Source organism: Leishmania martiniquensis, chromosome 16, assembly GCF_017916325.1.
Source record: "Leishmania martiniquensis isolate LSCM1 chromosome 16, whole genome shotgun sequence".
NCBI classification, from domain to species: Eukaryota; Euglenozoa; class Kinetoplastea; order Trypanosomatida; family Trypanosomatidae; genus Leishmania; species Leishmania martiniquensis.
The window spans coordinates 5,001-27,837 of NC_090151.1; the positions used below are offsets into that span (position 1 = coordinate 5,001).

Sequence of the window (22,837 nt, forward strand, 5' to 3'; positions counted from 1 at the left end):
CGTCCCACTCTGAAGCGATAGCTGCACACTCCGCAAAGCGAGGACGATGTGCTTATGGACCGCTCTATCGGTTGCTGCTGCTAGTACAATGGAAGCGCTGCGCAGCTGCAAGACGGGCGGCTTATTCTCACGAGGCGTATGCGCGCAAAGAGCCCGTTATGCGCAAAGGGCGCGCCACATCAGACGGCACAATCTTTCCTTCCATCGTTTCTCAGTTTTCTCAGCGCCGGTGAGACAACGCCCCCACAGGACTCAGAATCGTCTCGGTTCAGCTCTGGCACCGTGATTTCGGACGCTTCGACATATGAAAAAGCGGCACTACTACCTCCTGTTAAGAGCTGCAGGGCAGCATGTGTAGTGAAAAGCATCTAGGAAGGTGCTCCGCCTTCCTTTCTAGGGCGCTTAGAGGGCCCTCCTGCGCTATTGGAGGTGCTATCCGAGTCTGAGACGACGGGCGTTGTCGGTTCCACGGTTTTATCGTCCCATGAAATGACCCTCATTTTGGGGTAGCACTTACCAAGATGCCGACTGAGCTGCTCGGCGGACGTGAAGACGTCGGGAAGGTCACCCTTGCAACTGACCGTGATGTTGTAGCCAATGTGAAGAAACTCGCGCCCCTTGTACTTGAGTGAAACGATCAGAGCTGTGGGGCCGGTAGGATCTGGGATCTGGAGGACATTAGGTGGGTCACTCTCAATCGTGAACTCGTGCCGGCCAACAGTTGTGAGAGGGCCCACTTCCATCTCGTCTAGCTCCTGGTCCACAGGAAAGTCCCACACTGGCGACCAGGTGAAGGTCACGTCGATGACATCCGTAGGAGGGGTTTCAAAGACATCGAGCACTACGTGCAGGCGAATTGGATCATCGAACTTGCTTGGGTTGGCACCCACTACTTGGACTTTGTGCAGCTCTACCCGCGTGGGCATCTCTTTTTCGCACAGCCACCGAGGATCGAGCACCGTGAGAGGAGGACAAAGATAGCTGTGCGCGGAAAGGCTTCCGAGGGGTGGGCGAGAGCAAGGAGGGGGGATAAAGAATAGGAAGGCATCGGTGTCGGGGTGGAGATGCATGAGGCAAGGAGGAGGGGGCGACATCGTTTGTTTCTTCCCTTTTTGCTTTCGCCTGCGAGAGATGTAGACAGTGTTTGCAAGCGCGCAGCGTGGCGCAGGCGCCTTCGCTGCTCGACCGCTGCGGGGCACCTGGGAAGTGAGCCAGGGTTCTCATTGCACAAGGGTGAGTGTCTGCGTGTGTGCGTGGAGGGGGGCAGTAGTTATGCTTCCACCTTCTTTTTTGGGCACCACTTGTGCTGCCAGCCGAGCCTATTACGCATAACCAACGACAGCGCGCACGCACAAACTACTTTGCCGGGGAGTACACGGGTCACTTTCCGCCAGTCAGCAGCCACAGATGTCGCCCTACAGGCGACCCGTCGACCGCCGTGCCATGTCTGCGGTGTAAAACGAGTGCCATGGCAGCACGGTTCCACTTCCAGGTTGGCCCAGGTGCCATTTCTGGTGGTGCTTGGAAAGCTCGTATTCCTCTATTGTGGCGGGGAAATCGCGGTCTGTGGGAGGCCGCGTGTAGTGTGCGTTACGTCGACCAGCATGAGGATGGGCATAGCGGCCCTCATCCTCGTACCACTGCGCCAGCCAGCCCCGCTTGCGTGGATGCGTTGCGAAGTTCTCCAAACCTTTTCGCTCTGGTAACTCCTGCTCCATAAAGGAAGGGAACTCTTCGGGGTGAAGCTCCTGGTAGAGGCCCTCGTAAGACATGTAGACGTTTGTAAAGGTGCCTCCTGCTTCCTCAAGCAGCTGGATAGCTTTCGCAGAGGCATTCTGCAGCTCAATGTGCAGCGGATAGGGTACACGCTCGACATTACCGGCAACGAGCACCATACCGGGCCACACAATTTCATGGTTGGCAATGACCTTTGCATGACGAAGATGGTACAGCGTAATGGTCTCGTTTGTGTTTAGGCGGCCAGAATCTACAGCCCACAGGAGTTTGCTGAGGCTGAGGCGCGAGAAGGAGGCCTTACCCTCATACCGGTTGCGTGGCCCTCCGGCCGACACGCGTGGCGCCAGCATGAAGCGAGGCGTCATCTTTCGCTCCTGCCACTGGCCCTTGGCAAAGCCGCGCCGGGCATCGTTGTAGCTACGAGAGTACTTCCAGCTCCCACCGATCTTCATCCATCCCATTTTGATGACATTGTGCCCGCTACGAGGCCCCACGTACTCGGGCGAGGGCGTCAGGTCCATCCAGCTTTGCGTGATCTGTGGGTTGATGTATTGATCCCAATGGGACCACTTGTGCGTGGTGGTGAGCTCATTGAGACGCGTCCCAACGACTGGGAGTGGGTGGTCAGTGTCGAACGGCTTTCTGCCCTCATAATCCTTCCAGCTGAGGCGCGGTTTGGCAAGGAGGTTGTTTTGGTAGATGAGCGGAAAGATAGACTGCACGGGGTTGAAGTGGAACGGCACTGTTTGGCGCACAGGGTGGAACAGGCGGTGCCGCAGCTGCACGCTGCAAGTGGAGAACATGATCACCCAGCTGCGTTGGCGGGGCAGCTAAAGGGCATGTGAGTGAGCGAAAAGACCAGGGATAGGGACGAAGGGAGTGAAAGAGAAAGAGGGCAGGGTATGTGCCAAGTGCTGCAGCAGCGAGGACAACGGTAATGATGGTGGGGGGAAGAGGGGGGCGGCAATACGCATAAGTGCAATACGTGTGTGCAGGCAAGTCGCTGATATCCTCGGCAGCAAGAGACGCGCTGCGGCATCTATTGGTCCATTATTGAAGTACTTGCATACTGTCGAGGGAAAGGCGGGAAGAGACGCTGGAGATAAGGCAAGAAGGGATCTCCTATCTCAGGCACAAAGGGGGCAAGGGATGGTGTATCATACATCGTGGGCCACCATTCAAAGTCGCCACAGTCCGCCACCAAAAGAGGAGGCAGGTGCAGGCGCCGCAGCATCGCGCTGTCTCTTCGCGTTTCACCGTCTCTCACGAGAGGGGCCGTGCTCCTCCGGTTTTCACAACAGATGCAACGCGTCGATTGCCTTCACCACATCCGCAGCTACTTCATCGGCTGGCCTGGTGGCATCGATGCCGCGGTAGCACGGCTTGTAGCAGTTGATAATCTCTATTCGGCGCACATTGTAGAGGGCATTGCTCTTCGCAATAGCCGTCGCGTCTTGTAGGTGGTTAGGTGCGTCAGTCGCAGCGGCGGTGACGCGCGCCACAGCCACCTCTAGTGGAACCTGCAGCTCAAAGACGAGTTGTGGTGATATTCCTGATGTCTGCAGCTGTATGACGTCTGCGCGCGTCTGCGGGAAACCGTCCAGCACCCATCCCTTTCCCTCCTTTTGCAGACATCCCAGCTTCATCAGTACACCAGTCGGCACGTCGGCATCTTGGGCGGCCGCGGCTGGTGCTGCCACGTGGGCAATGCCATAGTGCGCAGCTATCTTTGTGGCCAGAGTGGTTTTGCCGCTGCCGCAAGAGCCAGTGAGAATGACGCGAACAGGTGTCGGCCTGCGGAAGGCGTTCTCGAGGAACGCGAGTGGGTCTTCAGGCATTTCAAGCACCAAGTTGTGCATCGCCTCATCTAGGATGAACTGAATGCCCTTGGACTCAAAGTACTGCAGTGCTGCAGCCGACAGGCTCCCAGTGGACATGGCGACAGCGTTACTGTAAATGGGAATGAGAAGGAAAAATCACTAGTATATAGGGCGAGAGGAACTGGGAAGACAGCGTGCTAGTCGGTGCGGTTCCTTCGCGCACGAAGACGTCAAAGGCGGCCTAGAGGAGATAGATAGACAGCTAAGAGCGGATGGCAAGGGTGCTGGTGGCGTGGAAGGAACAGCGGGAACAGAGGAAGGCTCCAGCGCAACGGGCTTCTCAGTTTCAGTGCTGCGCTACAGCGAACTGGAAAGGAAGACCATGCGGTCACATTCAGAGACAGCGAGAGCCGTCGCCGCAGAGACGCTATTACGCGAGTCCACGCGACGTTTCCTGGTGTGACGGGCGTGACGGCACGGAGTAAGATTGTCCAGTGCATGCAGGCAACGTGTGATTATCAGGGAGCAAGACATGGATGAGGAGGCACAGTCCGTCGTTAACCGCGGTGGTTGACACCTAGAAGGCAGTTGGCGGCAAGCAATGGCCATCTGCGTCAGCTAGTCCAGTTCCAATTCAATCTTGTAGCACCGCTGCGCCACGTCCTCTGCCGCCAGTCGAAGGGTTACCTGTAACTTCTCATTCAGATTGAAAAACGAGACCGTCTGCTCGTGGCGGAAGGCACGCGGGAGCAGAACCATCGTCTGCTTCCAGTGCGTCGGTGACGCGAGAGGAGACGTGTCGAGGACGGCGTCCCCGAAGCTAACCTGAAACCACAGGGCAAACCCATCCACAGTAAACCGGCCGCACTCGCTGAGGCTCGCCTCGGAGGTGGCGGTGACAGAGGTAGCTGCGAAGTCAAAGGTGCGTGCTGCCACGATGCTGGCGAGGTCGCCAACGGAAAGCGTGTCGAAGCTCCCCTCCCAAAAGACCGCGCCCTCGTGGAGTAAAGAACGCGGCGGTATGATGTCCACCAGCGGCGACGTAGCCTCGATGTGCTCCTCGTACTCCCGTTTGCCTAGGGCGTGTAAGCGGACACCGTCCACGTTGTCCCAGAAGGTGGCGAAGGTCTCTGCATAGTAGGGCTTGAGGGTAATGGGCGCTGCCAGGAGTCGCCCGTGAGAGGGAAGCATACGCACGGTGATGGACGACGTAAGGGCTGCGTTCACGTCCTGGAAAAAGTCGCGAGCGCGTATCACAGAGGGCAGCATGCATTCATGGAACAGGTAGAAGCCCATCCACTCTGAGACGACAAGGGCGACGCCGCCGTGGCGCCGAACGCAGGGGTGTGCGTCCAGGAAGGTCTCCACACCGTCAGCAATAAGGTCCTCGACGGAGGACGCGATTACGGTCACACAGTTAGCCAAGTTGTTGTCCAGCACAACGCGTCGCTGTAGCTCCGCGAGGGACGATGCCTCGATCGAAAGTACGTGCGCGGCGCCTGACTGGGCCGCCCAGCAGGATAGGATACCGGAGCCGGAGCCTACATCCACCACCACTTTGCCCTCAACAACAGAGCTGTCAGTGAGGAGCGTTTTGTAGAAGTGCATACGGGGGCGGTCGCGAAGCATTAGCTTGTGAACGCTAAGGTCTGCATAACTTTCAAAGTATTGCTCATCCTTGGATGCGTCCGATGCATAGTCCTCTTGATACTGCATGGGGCCTGGGAAGGGGAGGCAATGACTGCCTCACGGAAAGGTCTACACGCACCGGGGGGGAAGGGGGGACGCGTGGAGGGGAATAGAGTATGCGGCGGCACCGAAAAGCATGTGAACAAGGGGGAGGCGGAGAGAGAGAACGAATATGTGTGACAGCTTCCGTCCTACGGGATGGATAACCCGATGTCAGGAAAACAGCCGTGTCGGTTGGCAAAAAAGAGAGAAGAAAAAGAGAGGCCTCCAAAGGTGGGGGTGGGGGGCGACGATTATCGACGCCAAGCAGTGCCGCCACGTCTAGCCCGAGGAGGGGCATCTGCTAACGTTTCACAATAAAAAAGCTGTGAGTTTTTCACCATGGAGGAAGCAGAAACGTCACCAAGTGTGCTGCTGCGCTGTCCTCACTGTTTCCTGCGGTGGACGTTACGTACGCAATTGTTGCATCCCTTCCCCTCTTTCTGCAGGCGTACGCACACCGCTTCACCCCACATCCTTTCTGGGCCGGTGAAGATGAGAGAAACCCTGAGTGGCGCAGTGTGTCGTGGACGGCAACAGTGTGTCAACCGCAGGACAAGATGCAGTTGTGACCCCTCTGGGGCTAAGAAAGAGGAGATGCAAAAGCCCGCACAGGTGGGCCACAGAAGACGAGGTGCCCATAGAGCTAAGAGCTCACGAAAAGAAAAAGGGCGGGGAAGAAGATGGCCTACGATGTGTTCGCTCAGACGTTAGCGTGGCTTTCTTTGTTTTCTTTTTTATTGGCTTGACTCCTTAATCGATCTGGAAGATGGCGGCCACGCCCTTGGAGAGCTTACCAACTCGCCGGAAAAGCTGGCACGCCCGCTCGGCATCTCCTTGACTCTCTGCCCGGCGCGCCTCTTGATACACGTTAAACGCCTTCACATCCTCGTCGGAGGTGAAAATAGGAGGGGTGCGGCGGTACAGTACGTCTGCGCGGCAGATATACTTGTACCCTTGGATCACCGGTGCCCCTTCGTGTAACAAGTTGTAGTAAAAGAATGCGGCTGAGCCTTTCTTGGGGTACACGGCGCCCACCCGCTGTGCCGGATCGCCGCGGTACTGGTTCTCCTTCTCGTCCAGGTACATGACATTACACTGCTCACCTGCGAAGATATAGGTCTCCCCGCCGCGCGCGCAGTCGTTGAGGTAGATGAGGAGTGTGTAGAAGGAGCGGGTATTGAGGTCGACGATGGTGGCACCGTCGACGTGCGGCATAAAGTGGCCGCCGGCGTGATAGCGGCCGAAAAGAAGGTTCGGAGAGAGCGCGTGCGGCACCCAAGTGCCGACCAGGTCGCGCTCGAAGAGCTCGTCGGCATGCGGCATATCTTCCGAAAAGCACTTCGAATCGAGAGAGGCGACACGAGAGATGCGCTCATACAGCTTCGCTGAAAGGTGAGGAAAGTTCGCCTCAATGGTGTCCACGACGCGCACCGCTTTCGAGGCGCTGTCGCAGACGGCTTCTCCGTCGACCTCGTGGTGATTCTTCTGGAGCCAGAACGTGTAGCCTACCTGTTCGCTCACCGCAATGAGCTGATCGCACTCCTCATGCGTCAAAAAGTTCTCCAGTACAAGGCAGTCGACCTTGCCGTCGCCAATGGGCACCACCGTCGGCGTCGGGAACTCGGTGACATGGTCGAATACGTGGTCCATGCTCACTGTGTCGCGTGGCTCCCCCTTCTCTACGATGTTGTTGTAGCTGAGCATGGTCACATACTCATGTGCTCCACAGAGCGGAAAGGAGAAGCACACACCTCAACGGAGGTACTTGACTTTCCATGAACCTGGTCAAGCGGGGTAGAGGAAGAGAAAAGGGTGGCGGTAGTGGCACACACACAGACGCACACGCGTACACACCAAATAGGGAAAAAGGGCGGAGTGCAGCGTGGAGAGAAGAGGTGCTCAAGAGAAGAAAGCAGGGGAAGGCGACACCAGGGGTGCCGAGGAAAGGGCAGGAGAAGCGATACCGGCTCTGAGCCCCTCCCCTCACGTCTACACTCTTCCTACTCCGAGGATGCCAACTCAGGCGGCACACAAAGGCAGTAGACTCTCTTCTCTGACGTTGGTTTGCCCGGCAGTAGCACTAGCAGCAGAAGAAGGGAGGGACACCAAGATACGGGTCGTGGAGGGGAAATGCCCGCGCTGCAGTCCTCGCAACTTGCACGCACTCGATGGCGTGCGCTTGTTCGGTTCGTCCCACACAAACTGTTCTTCGGCCTGTCGTGCGGCGTTATACGAAGTACAAAAAAAAAGACGTCGACTGCTGTTAAGCGCTTTTAGGGCACACTCATAGTAAATGCACAGCAAGAGAGACTCCGAGGTGCTATGCTCTACCCTCTAATCCAGGAGGAGGGCGCGCACCGCAAGACGTGGGTTGAACCACGCCTTCTCACTCGCGTCCTCTGGCGCCGCACACATGGATATCGCAGCACGTTTGGCGAGCTTCAGCGTCTTTTCGTCTTGCTTGATGTAATTGCGGAGGGTAGACGTGATGGGCGCGAAGGGCGGGATGCTGTACTCTTCGAGTGCGCTGTGCTCACCGAGCTCTGTCACGTAGGCACGACGCTCTTCCGGAAGCGAGTCGGCGCTAACCCGCGGAGCGTGTAACTCGGCAGTCGAGGCCTTTGTGTTGGTAACAGTGTGAAAGCGTGTGCTGCCCGTCTTTCGCTCGCGAGAGGCCCCCATCTGACTCGAGTCCGCGTTGCAGGGCAGCAGCAGAATACTGCACCCCTTCATGCCCATGCGACCTACGCGACCCACGCGGTGGATGTACGACTGCACAGTGGCCGGCGGCTCAAAGTGGTAGACGTAGTCAACATCGCGCACGTCGAGTCCGAAGGCAGCGATGTTGGTGCAAAGGAGAATGGCGCCAGTCCCCATAGCGACCTTCCCGTCGCGCTTCCATCCGCTCGTGAAGACCTGATTTTTCTTCTCCGCCTCGGAGAGCGCTTTCTTCGCCTTCCGGGCCTCGTAACTGCGACAGACGTGGGTGAGGAACTGGTTATACTGATCGATTCGGGCAGTTTCCGACATGCCCTCGTACATGACGAACACCTTTGCTATGTACAGCAGCGGGCGGCTGCCTTGGCAGAGAATACTGAAGAGCCGCTGTACGAAAAGGAGAACACGAAAGTTGTTGAAGAAGACAAAGTGCTTCTTCGACGCGTGAAGATTCATCAGCTGAACGAGATAGGGCAGAAAATTTGCGGCGTCGCAGACGACGAAGCGGTTGCTGAGCTGCGAAACGAAATCGTCGTGGGACCGCAGTGCCAGCATGTGCAAGGTGCTATCGCACTCTGCGCAGATCCTGTCGGCATACTCCTTCAACACAGGCGAAGTGGCAACAGTGGCCCCAACAAACGCAAAGTCCATCCATAGCCGTGGGATCGCCTGCCCACTCTCCTCGGCCAATACCGACCGCTTTCTTGTGGCTGACTTGTCGCAACGTGGCAGGGGTGTAGCAGGCTGCTTCATGCGGCGATAGGTAGAGAGGAAATGCTGCACTGTGTGCCGCATCTCTGGCGAATTGTACAGCAGATCTGCCTCGTCCAGGACGACAAAGAATCGTGCCTCTATTGTGGAGTGAAAGCGGACTTTGTCGTCCGGGGAACCGCACGTCTGCTGGCCGGGGTTAGCTCGGCTTCCGCGGGCAAGGCACCGCTGCCTTGTGGCCTTTTCTTGCTGCGCCAAAAGACTCGCCCTCTCATCACTGGTCGGTCTCTCTGCCGGCCGCTGCGCCTCCTCCAGCAGTGGAAGCAGCTCGTCGAAGTCTCTTGGCGTTGTGACAAGGATCGTGCCCGCGCCCCGGGCCCCTCGCTGGAGGTGCTGTAGTACTGCCGCAGGCTTCTGCACGACACCGTCGCAGAGGACAAACTGAATATTGTAGGGGTACCGTGCTGACAGGTTGCGGCCGACCACGAACGTCTGCTCAGCCAGCGTGCGCGACGGCGAGAAAATGACACCGAGTACGTGACGACAGAGAGGGGGTCGCTGGTGCAACGCTACATGCGCCTCACAGGACCGCACACACCGTTCCATGATGGGGAGCAGAAATGCGAGAGTTTTACCGCTTCCCGTTGGCGCCTCGACAATAGCACTCGTCCCCTGTTGCGTGAGCGTGCGCAGCGCGAGCGCTTGCACCGGAGTCGCGTGAGAGAAAAAAAACACATTCTTCAAGGCGAAGATGGATGCCTTGTGTAGCGACGGCTTCACATCCTCCCACGGCAGTTCCAGGGCGTCGTCGTGCCACGCCTTCTCCTCCGGCTCCCATGTGCGCCGGACACGCTTCGCAGAGATGGCAGTGAGTGACATGGGAGCAGGCTGGCGCTTCGAATCCCGCGAGTTGAAACTTAGTCTCTTTCATGTGCGTCCACAAGGGTCCATGATGCAACACGCGATGCGCGAGCGACCAAGATGAGAGAGTTGGGGTAAGGGGAGAAGGGCAGAGTACGTCGCACCCGCGCAACCAGCACAGAGGAATGCAGCACAACAGGTAAAAGAGGGCAATAGGCGCTCGCGAAGATCGCGTGAGTGCAGAGAGAAGCAAAGCAGGTGTACACCGCGGGAAGGAGGAGGGGGAGGGGCGGGGATATCTGGTGGTTGGAGCGGGTGGGAGGAAAGTCGGTCCTACGCACGCGTACGCGTAAACGGAAGGCCACGCAACTGCGAAGAAAGACAAGTAAATAGGGGTGTGCGACAGTCATGCGAGCACGTCACTTGTCTCCGCAGTCGACATAGGGGCGAGGCGGTTTGGAGATGGAGGCCCACAGCGCGTGAGAAGATGAGACGCGGAAGACACAATACGGCAGCGCCCTCGTCATCGCGGGGTTCGCAGAGAGCCTCATCTCCCTGCCTCGTTCTCCATGAGTAGGGATAGAGATACCGACGATGTGCGCATCGACCTGCTCTCTCTCTCTGCTTCAGCGGGACTGCTTTTTTTTAGCGCACAACAGACGCGCTACAGCACACAGATGAGCATGAGCACGCGCACCTACAGGCGATGGTCCATAGAAAAAGAATAAGGCGTCATTGCAACGGAGGGGGTGGGGCGAGGAGGACACACGTACCAAAGCCTCTGTCTGGCACGCTCCCTCCCCTCCAATCTGCCCAGACTGCCTTCTACGGCCTCGGAATGTGTGCATGTTGCGCTTCCTTGGCCCTTACGATAGACAAGGACTCAGGCACAGCGCGCCTGCCCAAGATGTGCAACCAGTGTCACCGGCATCAGCTAGACGGGGCAATGCGGCCGTTGGCCACAGACACGACGCCATTTGGCATCTTCGACCGTCGTGACGCCTACGCGTTTCCCTGACGCATCCTGTGCACACTTACAGAGGAGAAAGACTCCAAACCATTTTTGCACTCCTGCACGTGAGCAAAGAGGGAGGAGGAAGAGGCGCCGCTACTGCTCTTTCGACCTGTTGAACTTACGCTTCAGGACGTTGTACTTGTGTAAGTCCGCTTTCGTCACCGAAGGCTTCAGCTGTGCACGAGCACGGAGAAAATGCTCCATGCAGACCTTTATCGGTTTCAGCTCCTCCTCTGCCGCCTGCGTTGCCGTTACAGGGGCAGAATCTGGGGTACGTGCGGTCGCGGCCTCCGCTAACGCACCAGTGGTGCTTTGCTGCTGCACCTCCTCGAGCGCGTCCTCGACAGCAAACATCATGGCGTCCGAGCAGAGGGCAAAGAAGTCGGCGCCGGTGTATACGAAGTCCAGCGGCTCCAGCAGGGCCAACAGATCGACGTCTTCGCTCATGTCAAATTTGCGGGTAAGCGCCTTGAGCGCAAAGAGCTGCTCCTCTCGGGTTGATGGGATACCAAGGTAGCACAATCGGTCAAAGCGACCGGGGCGCAGGAGCGCGGCATCGAGCAAGTCGGGTCGATTCGTGGCGCCAATGATGAACACGTCACCACTTGGCGTGCCGTCAGTGCGTTTCTGGCCAACGCCGTCCACCTCGACCAATAGCTGGGATACGATTCGGTCCATGACGCCGCCGGCGTCGCTCTTTGCCCCACGCGCAGGCGCCAGTGCATCGATCTCATCAAAGAAAACAATGCACGGTGAGTTGTCGCGCGCCCTCTGAAACAGAAGCCGAATGTTCTTCTCACTCTCGCCAACGTACTGATTGATAAGCTCCGGCCCCTTGACAGACATAAAGTTCATGTTCATCTCCGTGGCGACAGCCTTAGCTAGGAGCGTCTTACCGCAGCCGGGTGGGCCGTAAAACAGAACGCCAGACCGCTTCTTTATGCCTTTCTTGAAAAGCTCAGGGTGTGCGATGGGGAGTTGGATCATTTCACGCAGCTCCCGTTTGGCGTCCTCCAACCCGCCCACGTCACTCCACCGGACAGGCTGCAGTTTGGTGGAAACCATGCTATAACCGTGAGATTTAAGATAGGACTGCACCACAGGCTCGCATGACACATCGCTGACGACCGACACTGCCTCTCCGCCACATGGCACGCCGCCCGCTGCATCGCGGGCGCACTCTTCCACAAGCGACAGTATATCGGCGTACGTGAGACCTGCCGTCCAACCTGCGAATGTGCGAGGAGTCAAGAGGATGCTTGGATGCACGCGATGGCGCGCACAACTCCACTGCAGCAGCGGCGCAATGAACGCTGCTCGGTCGTTCTCGCACGGGTTACCGCACTTGAGTACTCCGTCTGCGTTCGTGGCGCGAGCTGCGATCATTGGTGGGACAGCCTCGATCGATTCACATAGAAGAAATAGAATGCGGGGCCCTCGTTGTCGGTGCCGCGCAACCGATGCGGACGCGCTGAGCCTCCACTCGTCAAGAACCGATAGCACGTGCGGACATGAGTCGGCTATTGTGTGCGCATTTTGAACGATGAGAACCGTTGCCGCACTGCAAGGCTCATATAGAAAGGTACGAGTCACCTCCTCCAGCTCCGCCTCCTCCAACCCCTCTGCTGACGCAACAAAGGAGGCTAGGCCGAACTCAGCAACAGCGCACTGCACAAACTCGCGCGGCAAATTCTCCTTGATCCCGTGAACAACGAAAGTATGCACGCCAGGCTCCAGCGATGGCATCACCACACGGCGCAGTACCCTGCAAAGGTGCGCATACACCTCGACATGGGCAAGTCCGTGCGCTGGCGATGGGGCCCACACAGGCGTGCTGTCCCAGTCGCAGCTGTTGCGCTGGTGCACCAGCGCAACCTCAACCGCATCTGCCGCACCGCCACAGTTGCGCAGGATACCGAAGGGGACTGTCACGCCACTGCTCTCCAGACGCGTCACGCGCAGGGCGAGGAGGTGGCGACTTGAGTCGTTCTCATCGGTCCATGTCCCTTTCCAGCTGCGAACCTTGTGGGACAGCACGCGAGCCACGCGCTCCAACACATCCACGCCTTCGAGTCGTTGAGACACGGCGTTGAGGGTGTCCTCCTCGAGGTAGACAACATCGCCGGTGCTGAGGAGGCGCCCCTCCCAACGGCTTGCTGAGGCGGCGCCGAGGAGGGCGCATAGGTCAGGGTAGTCCAGTCCGTACAGCTCTCTCAGCGCCGAATCGCTCACAGCTGGGCAAAAGAGAACTTTCGTGAGTGGGTGCGTCTGCGCAGACGCGGACCTGTATAGAAGCTCCCCGGCATCATCCTCCACAGGCACGAAGGCGTCCACGGGCAGGTACAGCGCCGTTTCAGAGTAATTGACCGTCTGTGTCGTCGACAGGAGTACCCTAGATGGATAGCTGTAGAAGGCGGCGCGCACGTTGCGGAACAACTCGGGACCTACTATCATCGCCGCGCCGGGCAAGCCGCCGGCGCTCGTTGACCCCAACTCCTTTACCACAAACACGCAATCGTGGCAGCCGCCACTAACTTTGACAATGGCCTCGTCTTCGATGAGGAGATCCTCGAGCGTCCTAGGTGTGGCCAGCGCCGTCCAGTCGCGGAGGCCGTAGTCCAGAAACACAGCGACGCATCCGTTTGGGACGTCGTGACGACTGGCTTCTTCAACGATGTCCTTGTCCGCCCTCTCGCTAGAGGTGGCTGCAGGAGGGAGAACGACCATTGTGGCTGCTGAGTCTGCGCAGAGGCTGCAGTAGGTGGATGGAAGGAGGTCCACCACACAGAGGGAGGGGTAGGCATCTGTACCAGCGATGACCTGATGGAGGCACAGCGTCGCGTGGTTCTGTGCAATCTCGGACTGCAGCGAATAAGTCCCCGGCGGCTTGCCCATGACTGTCTTGTACCCTTCCTCTGTCAGAGCGCGCAACAGGCAGCGCGTCATGGGCACGTAGGTGGTCGTTGGAACCATGATGCCTGCAATCCGGCGTCAACGACGGAGCGGCAACACGACGAGCAACGCGGTCAGCAGAAGTCGCCGAGAAAGACGGAGTCACTCGTGTACCTCCGCCGAGAGTGGAACTCTGTCAGGGGGGCGATACAAAGAAAAGGAGTGCAACGCCTCAGAGGGAGATAGAAGAAGCGGTGAGAGGCAGAGCAGAAAGGCGGAAGGGTGACACGTGTGAAGTGCGCATAGGTTAGCGTGAATACGTGTGACAGAGAGGGGAAAAGGCAGCAATCAGGAGGGAGGACGCATGCAATGATGCTGCACAGCCTAGGCGACAGTTGAAGAACTCGCCGTTGCGCGGTGTCGGTCACGCGAGTGAAAGGCAGGTAAACCCCCACGGTGATCTCAGCAGCCCGTCGAGTCGCTTGAGGGCAGCAGCGGTTGCAGTCTCAGCAGCTTCCAGGTCTCCGTTCTATCTGTGTGGGGGGATCTTCTTTTCGGTTTCTGTGGACATTGTACCTTCGCCGTTGACCAGAGGCATACGGCACTGCGTCGCGTCATTCAGCGTGAAAGATCTCGGTTCTATTCCCTTCGCTCGTCCAACTGGGCAGCGGCGGCCCTGAGAAGCGCTCGCTTTCGTGTGGGGTTGCCAGCATACCACGGAAGGCAAAGAGGCCATTTCTGCGTTGGAGCGGAAGTGTTCCCGCGTCTAGTAGGTCGAAAAAATCACCGCAGACTGTCAAGACAAGAACGAGGTACCCCTGGCGCACGCGGGAGACAGCCTTGAGCCCTTGTAGGAGCTGAGAATAGCCTGTGGCGTATGCGCTTCGCTTGCGCGAAGTGCGCATACGTCCCTCTAGTGCCGTTGTTTGAAGTGCCTTGCACCACTGTATGTGGGAGCTCTCTACGAGATCACGGTCGGAGCAGTCGCAACACTTGCGAAGCGACCAGATTATCGTCTCGAGTTGAAGCTGCTGCCGGGAGGGCGGCAGCCGCAGCAGCTTTACACTGCGCTTACGCATGGCGGGCAGTACCATTCCCTGAATGGTTGCCTGCTCCGCCATGTACGTGTACAAAGAGCTTGCAATCGCACCAAAGTCGCCCATGTTGTCGTCGAAAAGCGCACGTACTTGCTTCTCCGGTACCGCGGCACAAAGCGCCGCGACGTCTCTCGGTTCTGGATTTGCATGAACGCTGAGGCACCGCCCTACTGAGGTGCCTGAGAGAGTGAAGTCGGCCTTATCTAGTCCCGCTGCGGTCAGAGCCGCGAGGAGACGCGCGAGCCCTGCAGAAGGAAACGCCTTTGTCTTCACCACGCCGACGGGTGAGGAGCTCGGCAATAGATGCTCCACTTCCTGGCGCGCTTTCTCATCCTCGCTAAGGGCCAACGGTGCAACGCGCACTATGCGGTTCTTCGAAGTGAGGTAGAGGCCCGCTTCCCGGAACGGGGAGAAGACACGAGAGGACACCTCGATCCGCTGCGACCGACAGGCAGTCAAGTATCCCACAAGCGGTGCTTCCTCGCGGTCTCTCCTCCCATTCCCTTTAGGGTAGAGCACCGCGATCGAGCGCTGACTCGGTGACGCGTCGCTGTGCATCTCAGAGACGATGCTGCCACGGAAGGCCTCCAGGCACTGTAGTTCAATCTCCACTGCCTCCAAGCGCTGCTCCATTAGCTGTTGCACCTCTTGGAGCAGCCGCAAGAGCGTGCACCAGTCCTTCTGACGTCGAGGCGTCGTGTGAGAACGTTGAGAGGAGGAGGAGGGAGCAAACGGCTGGCTCATCGTTGTTGCCTCCGTCAGTCTGCCTCGTGGTCCTCACCCTACCGGAGAGGATAGGGAGGCCGCAGCGAAGTAAGCGAGGCAGTGTGGGCAGTCCCTGTAAAGGGGGAACAAAAAGTTCGAGAAAGGCAAAAAAAAGGAAGAGATGAGAGATGCTTGCCCTTGAAAGTTCACCGACACTGAAGAGAGAAGCATGAGCGGGGAGCAGAGGAGAGCCGGAGAGGGGGGGAGCAGCACACCCGCCGCCAGAACCACGCAGGCACCCCATTCGCCCTACGCTACAGTAATATATAAGGGCTGCCTTTCACAGAGCCAGGTCTCACGCTCTTACCATACAAGTGCTCCGTATGCACCGCCACGTGATCCCCTTGCATAGAACGGCACACTCGACTGGGCAAGCAACGCCGTACAATGTGTCTGAGCCACTACTTGAGCTCGGCCGGTTACCACACACAGCGATTCGCCGTCGCACTGAGGTCAGTTGGGCAGGTGTCGACCTGCTCGTTTCGTGCAGCCACACCCTCACTGCCTTCCCCGAAACGCAGCACAGCGCACGTGTTAAGCGCCACGTAGTCGTGTGGACACGCCGTACAGCTATACCGCAAATCCGGCACCTCGGCACGGCCCCCATCCCGCCTCGCGCGCCCGCCCCCCTCGCACCCGCTCCCACCATGCCGGGCGCCACGCCGCGCAGCCCCGTCTCCGGAGCGGCACATGCTCCCCGCACCAGTGGCCAGAGTGAGGGCCGGGCGGGATGCGCACCAGTGTCACGCCGACACCCCGCCCTCCGTACCGATCGCGCACACGTGGGCACCGTCGCAGTCCCATGCACGGCCTCGCCACCGACAGGCATAGCCGATACACCGCCCTGCATGCCCTCCGCCCCCCCCACCCACTCACCCACCCACCGGCACCCACATCCAGACACACTCTGTAGGAGCTCGGCCCGATTCCCAGCACCAGCGGAGCTGGCATGGCGTGGGCAGGGGAATGGTGAGGCTGCCTGGCCTCCGCCACACACACTCTCCCGGAGAGAGCGGGGCACTGTGGCCCTGACGGTTCACGCCCCAAGGTGCCTCTTCCCCACTTTACAGGCAATGAAGAAGGGGAAGACTTCCAAGTCCTGAGAAGCCGCCGGCACGCTAATAGAGTGTTGTGGCCGGCACGCGCATCACTTCTGTCTCGGTCAGTCATTACAACAAGGGTACACTTGAAAACAGACGAAATAGAGTCGATCTCTGTGCGTGTGTACGTATGTGTGTGTGTGTGTTCCGTCGTCGGTTTACACCCTCACTGCCTTAGCGCTCACGGCGCGCCTGCCTTTTACGGATCAGCTCTTGTCCTCCTGCGCCTCCTCTTGTTCGATGCGGCGCTGGGCTTCCTCGTACTCCTCCCATTCCTTCTCCTTGCGCAGCCTCCGTTCTCGGAAAAATTTCGCCTCCTCTTTTTCGCGGTCCTCGACGAGTTGCAGCTGCGTCAACAGCTCCCTCGCTTCTGCGAAGCGCTGCTTGGCGAACTCAGTTGCCTCTCTCGTCAAGCGGCGATCGCTACACTGGCCCTCGACGGACTCACGCGCCGTGTTCATCCAAAAGGGGGATGTTCTGGCGAAAAAAGCAGCGAACGTTTCTTCCTTCGCTGGTGTTGGTACCGCAGCCGAGGCGCCAAGCTGCGCCAGCAGCTGCTCCTTATGGACCTTGAGGCCCTTTTTGCCCGTGCGCGTAATGGAGTCGATCACTGCGGCCACTCCTGCGACACTTGGAGTCACCTCCACCGCGAGCTCCGCGGGCATGGCGTCTGGCGCCTCGTCGCCATCATCCCCCGAGTCGAGCTCCTGCTCTCGCGGCATTTTGCCGAAGTCCACGCCACGGAACCTCGTGTCGTCAGCGTCATCGTCGTTGTCTTCGTCATCCTCGTCGTAGTCCATGTCGTAGACGGCACTGACAACTGTGCTACCGCTCTCCCACGAAGCGGCGTCGCTCTCTGATTCCTTGCCCAGCCACACCGCAGCCGACAAATCCTGTGACAGCAGCGGCTGATACGTGTCAAGCTTGTTAAGGTTCAGTGTGTACAGGTCTGACATGGTAATCTCCCTCTTGCTGCTCTCAAACTGGCCACCGTAGAGGTACAGCGTGTTGCCCATCACCACCATCGCGGAGTCCATTCGCCGGTGAGGCACGATTTGCCCATGCCGGTTCGTTTCGTAACTCACTCTCATCTCTTCGCTTGCCGCCGCCGCCCCTGTCTGGGGGGTGCGGCCATCATCGTCCTCCTCAGAGGTCGAGGTACTGTCCTCCTCACCGCTCGACTCGCCACAGTAGAGATCCAGGGCGCTTAGCTGGGTCGCTAGATCATCCAGGTGCTCGCATTTCCCAGCCGCCGTCGTGCGCTTCGCTACACGCCGCAGCACGACCGGGTAGAAGCGCTTCGTGTCCATGTGGAAAACATAAAGATCGTTGTAGAAGGTCGACACCATCTTGCCCCCTGGCGACTCGATGTCAACGACGCCGCCAAACAAATAGAGTCGCTTGTCCTTGGAGGCGCAGGAGACGCCGCAGCGTATGGGCGGCGGAACGCCACCAAGCCTGATCTTCGTCCACACTGGCAGGAGTCCCTCTCCGGAGGCGTCGACAGTAACGTGCTGCAGGGTGATCATCCACAGATCGTGATGAACGGTTGCCTCCGACTTCTTGAAACGGTTGAACTTCTGTGTCGAGTAGCCGCCGTAGACAAAAAGCTCGTCCTGATAGACGCTCATGCTGTGCCCGCTGCGCGCGTGCGGCAGGTCTGTCATCGGAGCCGTCTTCACCTGTGACCAGCGGCCCGCGCCGTCGAGGCTGGAAAGAATCCATAGATCGTCGAAGTAGCGGCACTCCTGCGCATTGTCGTAGAAGCCGCCGAACATGACCGCGTTGCGCCTCCACAACACCATTCGGTGCCCGCTGCGAGAAGAGGGGCCGCCTTTGAGATTCTTAAGCTCCTCCCACTCACTGCTGCGGCAGTCAAAGCGCCATACATCCTTGAAGTGCAGATACTGCGATTGCGACTGCGAGACAAACTCGCCACCGAACACGATGAGGTACTGCTTGTACACGATGCCTTGGCTGCTGCTCCGCGGGGCGGGGTTGACAGCGGAAGACAGCCGTGCCCAGGTGCCGCGCCTGGCATTGAAGAAATAAGTGTCGTTGTACGCCTCTGTTCTCTCGCCATTCCAGAACTCACCGCCAAAGAGAATCAGCTCACTGTCGCGCTCCGGGTGCGGCACCAAGACGACATTGACGCGAGGTGTCGGTGGGGCCACGTCGGCGACCTCCTCCACCGTCTTTACCTTTCCTTCCTGCTTCTGGATTCGCTTTAGCGTCACTTCGATCGCCTCTTCGTTGTTGAAGCCCTCCGCCGCCTCTTCGCCGTTGCCTTTGTTCTCGCCCTTGTGCAACTTCAGCGCCTGCCGAGCAGCCCGCTTGGCCGCCTTCGCAGGATCCTCGTTCTTCTTGCGCTTATCGCGGCCTTTGCCCATTTCCCTCGCTGTGTCCTTTTTTGTGTGGTACTCTTCGGAGTCTTATCGATTGACAACAGATCAGCAGAGAGGCAAAGAGGCGGTCGCCGTGAAAGGCGACGCAGTGACGGTGAGGATAGAGAGACTGAGGGAAAAGAGAGCGGGGGCTGCTGTAAGCCAGTGAAAAAGCACGCACGCAGAGGAGTGATTTAAGATGGGAAACACAAAAGAACAGAGGGCTCTCCGCAGCCACTGTGGTGCACTGATTGTTGACTTGGCGGTAATGGTGCACGAGGGCGGAGGGATGGCTCTCGAGTGTCCTTAGAGTGTATGAACAAAAGGGGGGCAGGCGTCGTAGAGAGCGCGAAGAGGAGCACGAAGCCTCACTCGAACGAGAATGAGAGAGAACTGCAAAGACATGCGAGAGGATTGCAGCTTTCCCTACAGAGCAACGGAAGGAGAATAAAAAATCGCACAACTCAAAGGGAGGGTGGGACGCTAATGTTGCGCATGGCCGGCACCTCTTAGGAAGGAGGGAGGAGGAGGGGGCAGCAATCTATCACAAAGACCCCACCACCTGCTTCCACGAACGCGTCCAGCAGTAGCTGCACCGCCGATGCGCACCCCTATCCGTCCCCGTAGGGAGTCCGCACGTATCACGAAGACCGGCACTTCGGCACTCCGGGCCCAAGTCGCTGCAGATAACCAGTGCTCTGATGTTGGGACCTCCGTACAGGTGTCTTTACTAGCTCATGGCTTTCAGTCCACGGAGCCTGTGACGATGGCTCGCGGGCGGCGCGGTCTGCCTGCGCTGCCCACGAAGAAAAGGAAAACATGGCGGCAGCCCATGGACAAAGATTCCCACGGCATCCCCACCCCTCTCGCGCACGTGACCACGCAAGTGCGCGCCGACTGTTGGGGCAGCAGGGTCCGCTAAAAAAAAAGCAGTGAGTCCAGATAGTTGGACGATACATCCGGCAGACGATGCGTTCGCGCCGCTGCCCGCGCACAACGAAGATGCGTTGTATGCGGTGCCCACACGTAAAGAAGAGTTAAACATTGAATAGGACTGTCTACTGAGGCCACACTCTCACTGCCTTCCCCGAAACGCAGCACAGCGCACGTGTTAAGCGCCACGTAGTCGTGTGGACACGCCGTACAGCTATACCGCAAATCCGGCACCTCGGCACGGCCCCCATCCCGCCTCGCGCGCCCGCCCCCCTCGCACCCGCTCCCACCATGCCGGGCGCCACGCCGCGCAGCCCCGTCTCCGGAGCGGCACATGCTCCCCGCACCAGTGGCCAGAGTGAGGGCCGGGCGGGATGCGCACCAGTGTCACGCCGACACCCCGCCCTCCGTACCGATCGCGCACACGTGGGCACCGTCGCAGTCCCATGCACGGCCTCGCCACCGACAGGCATAGCCGATACACCGCCCTGCATGCCCTCCGCCCCCCCCACCCACTCACCCACCCACCGGCACCCACATCCAGACACACTCTGTAGGAGCTCGGCCCGATTCCCAGCACCAGCGGAGCTGGCATGGCGTGGGCAGGGGAATGGTGAGGCTGCCTGGCCTCCGCAACACACACTCTCCCGGAGAGAGCGAGGCACTCTACACCGCCCCTTTCGCCCACCTCGAGATATGAGACGCGCTCGTGTGGCCGTCTCCTCCCCTTTTGGGGGGGGATAGTGAAGCGGAAGAAGACATCGAAACGGAAGTAATGCACATCGAGAAGAGCGCCGACATCTTGAGCGGAGGAGAGAAAGGAGTAGACGTGTGCGATTCGACGGAGAAAAGGCGACGCACGAGTCAGTACGAGAGCCAACATGGTACCGGTCCCCAGCACACGCAGGGACCGCCATGACGCACGCAGAGCTAGTTGGGCCCCCCTTTCCCTCTAGCGTGGATCATGTGAAGCTCCGTGTCATTCTCTCCCGAATGCAAGATTCTTTGTGCACGGGTGCTGCTCGTCATTTTCACGCATCAGGAGCTGAGCCTCTGCCTGACAGGTACGCTCCATCTCGTCATTGATAGCTTCGACACGCTCCTCGTACTTTAACTTCTCAGCTGGTGAGCAACGCTGGTATGACCGTGCCAACGCACATGCGTCGTCGTACTGCGTGTAGGAGGAGAAGCTACTCCGCTGACTGAGGGCGTACAGATCGAGAGGTGACATAAAGGCAAGTTGCCGCACGCTCTGCCGCCACATTGGGCCTGCGCTCAAGTGAAAGGAGGCGGATAGAAATTAGATCGCACAAAAAACGCGGGCACCAAGCACAGCAGGCAAAGACACGAGCGGGCCCTACAGTGCGAGCTTAGGCCTTACGTGATTAAGCTCCTGGAGAGCAAAGGGACTTGCGTGCGGTTTATCTGCCAGCCCTAATCAAGCCTCCTCAGCACGTGTGCGATCAGCAAGTACTGCCGACTCCTGCGAGGCGTCGGAACTGAAGAGGGGTGCGTCTAGGGCCGGCAAGTCCATCATACCACGTCAAAGGAGAGTGTGCCGAGGAGAAGAGTGACGGGGGGACGAAAGGGAGGAGACGCGCACATACAAAATCGTCGCGTGGGGCAGCGTGGGGTGGCGCTGCCACGAAGAGCCAAAGGAAGCGGATGAGTGGTACTACGACGCTTTCTTCTACGTTCTTCGTCAGCTTCCGTGAGTCACGACTGTGTTGGTGATAAGCGCAGACACATGCAGTACGGCGCCGTGGCGATTCAACCAGAAAGAGTAAGCAGTTGCAGGAAAGCAGCAGAAAACAGGAAGACGGAAGGAAGGATGCCATACCGATGCGAGAATACACATCTTTCCACAGTGTCGCACGGAAAGTACTGAAGCATGGAGCACACCGCCATGAATCAAGGGGCAAGAACCGCTGAACTCCCTTGTCACCAAGGCGGCACTATTAGCAAGGATTTCTCGTACTGACCTTCAGAGGTGTCGAAGTCATCTTCCAATCTGACGCTGCCGCCCGCGTCTGTCGCGGGCGGCACCCGTGGCACCGGCGCGCGTGTTCGTTGGGTTGTGGCGATGTTGACGAGAGCACTAGGCACCTCCATGGAGAGAAAGAGGGGCTTTCTATGCGGGATGAGGGAGAGGCCGAGTTTCATGGCGCGGTGTGGGGTGATCCACTGCGGCTCGTGGAGACAGTTGTAATGGAGAGCAAGCGCCTTCATGTGCAACGCCACCACAGGTTTGTAGAAATAGCCCTTGTAGTTTACCGGGTCGTAACGGCGGCACGTCAGTTCAGTGAAGCGGCTCGGATCGACGGTTCCCTCGACGTTGTAGAGCACCACGGGTCGGCATAGCTCATTCGCTTGGGAAACGACGCCGTTTTCCGGAGTTGACAGATAGGCAGCAGTGAACGGCGTACGGTACAGCCACGCCGCCTCCGCCTCCGTTGCCCAATAGCGGCTCGACGTGCCGTGGCTTCGTACTCTGCGCAGCATACACTCCTCCGTCGCACGGTCAAATCGTTCGCCATTGGTGCTTAGCGGAAGTTCGTCCGGTGCGACCCGTGATGCTAATAAGGCCGCCTCGCGGTCCTTTTCCTCAGCTTGGATGCGCCGTACACGGGCATTCCAAAGCTCTCGCATGGCATCCAGAGGCACAGTAAACTGGGAGCTGTGGTACACCCATACACTCCCGTTGGAGCTCGTCACTCGCACTGGGGCAGCTGTTCCCAAGACCAGTGGAAGACGAAGAAGCTCCATGACGGGGACGGGTACCCACACGCGACCAGTCCAGCCTTTCGTCCATGCAATGCGGGACAGGAGATGATGGTGCTCCTCGGAGAATATGTGACCACTCAGCGTCTGCGAAAGTCGCCCTGGCACGCTCTCGCCGCCCTTCTGTGCAAGGACGCACGTCATCGGAGGCGTGTAGGGCCAAGAGAAATATGGTGGGGAGAAAGGAGGACTTGGCGGCTTCTTCTTGCTCCGCACAGCCTCTGCCACTATTGGTTGCTGTTTCAGGTAATGTACGCCCTTTCTTGTTGGCGTACAAAAAAACGCCTCCTTC

At 58.8% G+C, this 22,837-nt stretch overlaps 11 protein-coding genes across 11 annotated transcripts; all 11 read right to left on the reverse strand.

The window, feature by feature from the left end:
- Nucleotides 1-368: 368 nt before the first annotated feature.
- Nucleotides 369-926, reverse strand: LSCM1_05633 (uncharacterized protein; the record flags this gene model as incomplete). The annotated part of the gene is made up of 1 exon (XM_067323081.1): nucleotides 369-926. One exon carries the CDS (start codon nucleotides 924-926, stop codon nucleotides 369-371), a length of 558 nt encoding a protein of 185 aa, XP_067179716.1.
- A 489-nt stretch (nucleotides 927-1,415) lies between these two features.
- On the reverse strand, nucleotides 1,416-2,540 carry LSCM1_05634 (uncharacterized protein; the record flags this gene model as incomplete). The annotated part of the gene is made up of 1 exon (XM_067323082.1): nucleotides 1,416-2,540. One exon carries the CDS (start codon nucleotides 2,538-2,540, stop codon nucleotides 1,416-1,418), a length of 1,125 nt encoding a protein of 374 aa, XP_067179717.1.
- Nucleotides 2,541-3,029: 489 nt separating this feature from the next.
- LSCM1_05635 (uncharacterized protein) lies at nucleotides 3,030-3,674 on the reverse strand (the record flags this gene model as incomplete). The annotated part of the gene is made up of 1 exon (XM_067323083.1): nucleotides 3,030-3,674. One exon carries the CDS (start codon nucleotides 3,672-3,674, stop codon nucleotides 3,030-3,032), a length of 645 nt encoding a protein of 214 aa, XP_067179718.1.
- A 501-nt stretch (nucleotides 3,675-4,175) lies between these two features.
- On the reverse strand, nucleotides 4,176-5,273 carry LSCM1_05636 (uncharacterized protein; the record flags this gene model as incomplete). The annotated part of the gene is made up of 1 exon (XM_067323084.1): nucleotides 4,176-5,273. The coding sequence occupies one exon, from the start codon at nucleotides 5,271-5,273 to the stop codon at nucleotides 4,176-4,178; it is 1,098 nt and encodes a 365-aa protein (XP_067179719.1).
- A 765-nt stretch (nucleotides 5,274-6,038) lies between these two features.
- On the reverse strand, nucleotides 6,039-6,992 carry LSCM1_05637 (uncharacterized protein; the record flags this gene model as incomplete). The annotated part of the gene is made up of 1 exon (XM_067323085.1): nucleotides 6,039-6,992. One exon carries the CDS (start codon nucleotides 6,990-6,992, stop codon nucleotides 6,039-6,041), a length of 954 nt encoding a protein of 317 aa, XP_067179720.1.
- A 630-nt stretch (nucleotides 6,993-7,622) lies between these two features.
- Nucleotides 7,623-9,596, reverse strand: LSCM1_05638 (uncharacterized protein; the record flags this gene model as incomplete). The annotated part of the gene is made up of 1 exon (XM_067323086.1): nucleotides 7,623-9,596. One exon carries the CDS (start codon nucleotides 9,594-9,596, stop codon nucleotides 7,623-7,625), a length of 1,974 nt encoding a protein of 657 aa, XP_067179721.1.
- A 1,090-nt stretch (nucleotides 9,597-10,686) lies between these two features.
- LSCM1_05639 (uncharacterized protein) lies at nucleotides 10,687-13,566 on the reverse strand (the record flags this gene model as incomplete). Its single annotated transcript, XM_067323087.1, has 1 exon — nucleotides 10,687-13,566. The coding sequence occupies one exon, from the start codon at nucleotides 13,564-13,566 to the stop codon at nucleotides 10,687-10,689; it is 2,880 nt and encodes a 959-aa protein (XP_067179722.1).
- Nucleotides 13,567-14,099: 533 nt separating this feature from the next.
- LSCM1_05640 (uncharacterized protein) lies at nucleotides 14,100-15,326 on the reverse strand (the record flags this gene model as incomplete). Its single annotated transcript, XM_067323088.1, has 1 exon — nucleotides 14,100-15,326. The coding sequence occupies one exon, from the start codon at nucleotides 15,324-15,326 to the stop codon at nucleotides 14,100-14,102; it is 1,227 nt and encodes a 408-aa protein (XP_067179723.1).
- Nucleotides 15,327-16,653: 1,327 nt separating this feature from the next.
- LSCM1_05641 (uncharacterized protein) lies at nucleotides 16,654-18,837 on the reverse strand (the record flags this gene model as incomplete). The annotated part of the gene is made up of 1 exon (XM_067323089.1): nucleotides 16,654-18,837. The coding sequence occupies one exon, from the start codon at nucleotides 18,835-18,837 to the stop codon at nucleotides 16,654-16,656; it is 2,184 nt and encodes a 727-aa protein (XP_067179724.1).
- Nucleotides 18,838-20,743: 1,906 nt separating this feature from the next.
- LSCM1_05642 (uncharacterized protein) lies at nucleotides 20,744-21,028 on the reverse strand (the record flags this gene model as incomplete). The annotated part of the gene is made up of 1 exon (XM_067323090.1): nucleotides 20,744-21,028. One exon carries the CDS (start codon nucleotides 21,026-21,028, stop codon nucleotides 20,744-20,746), a length of 285 nt encoding a protein of 94 aa, XP_067179725.1.
- Nucleotides 21,029-21,705: 677 nt separating this feature from the next.
- Nucleotides 21,706-22,689, reverse strand: LSCM1_05643 (uncharacterized protein; the record flags this gene model as incomplete). Its single annotated transcript, XM_067323091.1, has 1 exon — nucleotides 21,706-22,689. One exon carries the CDS (start codon nucleotides 22,687-22,689, stop codon nucleotides 21,706-21,708), a length of 984 nt encoding a protein of 327 aa, XP_067179726.1.
- Nucleotides 22,690-22,837: the final 148 nt, after the last annotated feature.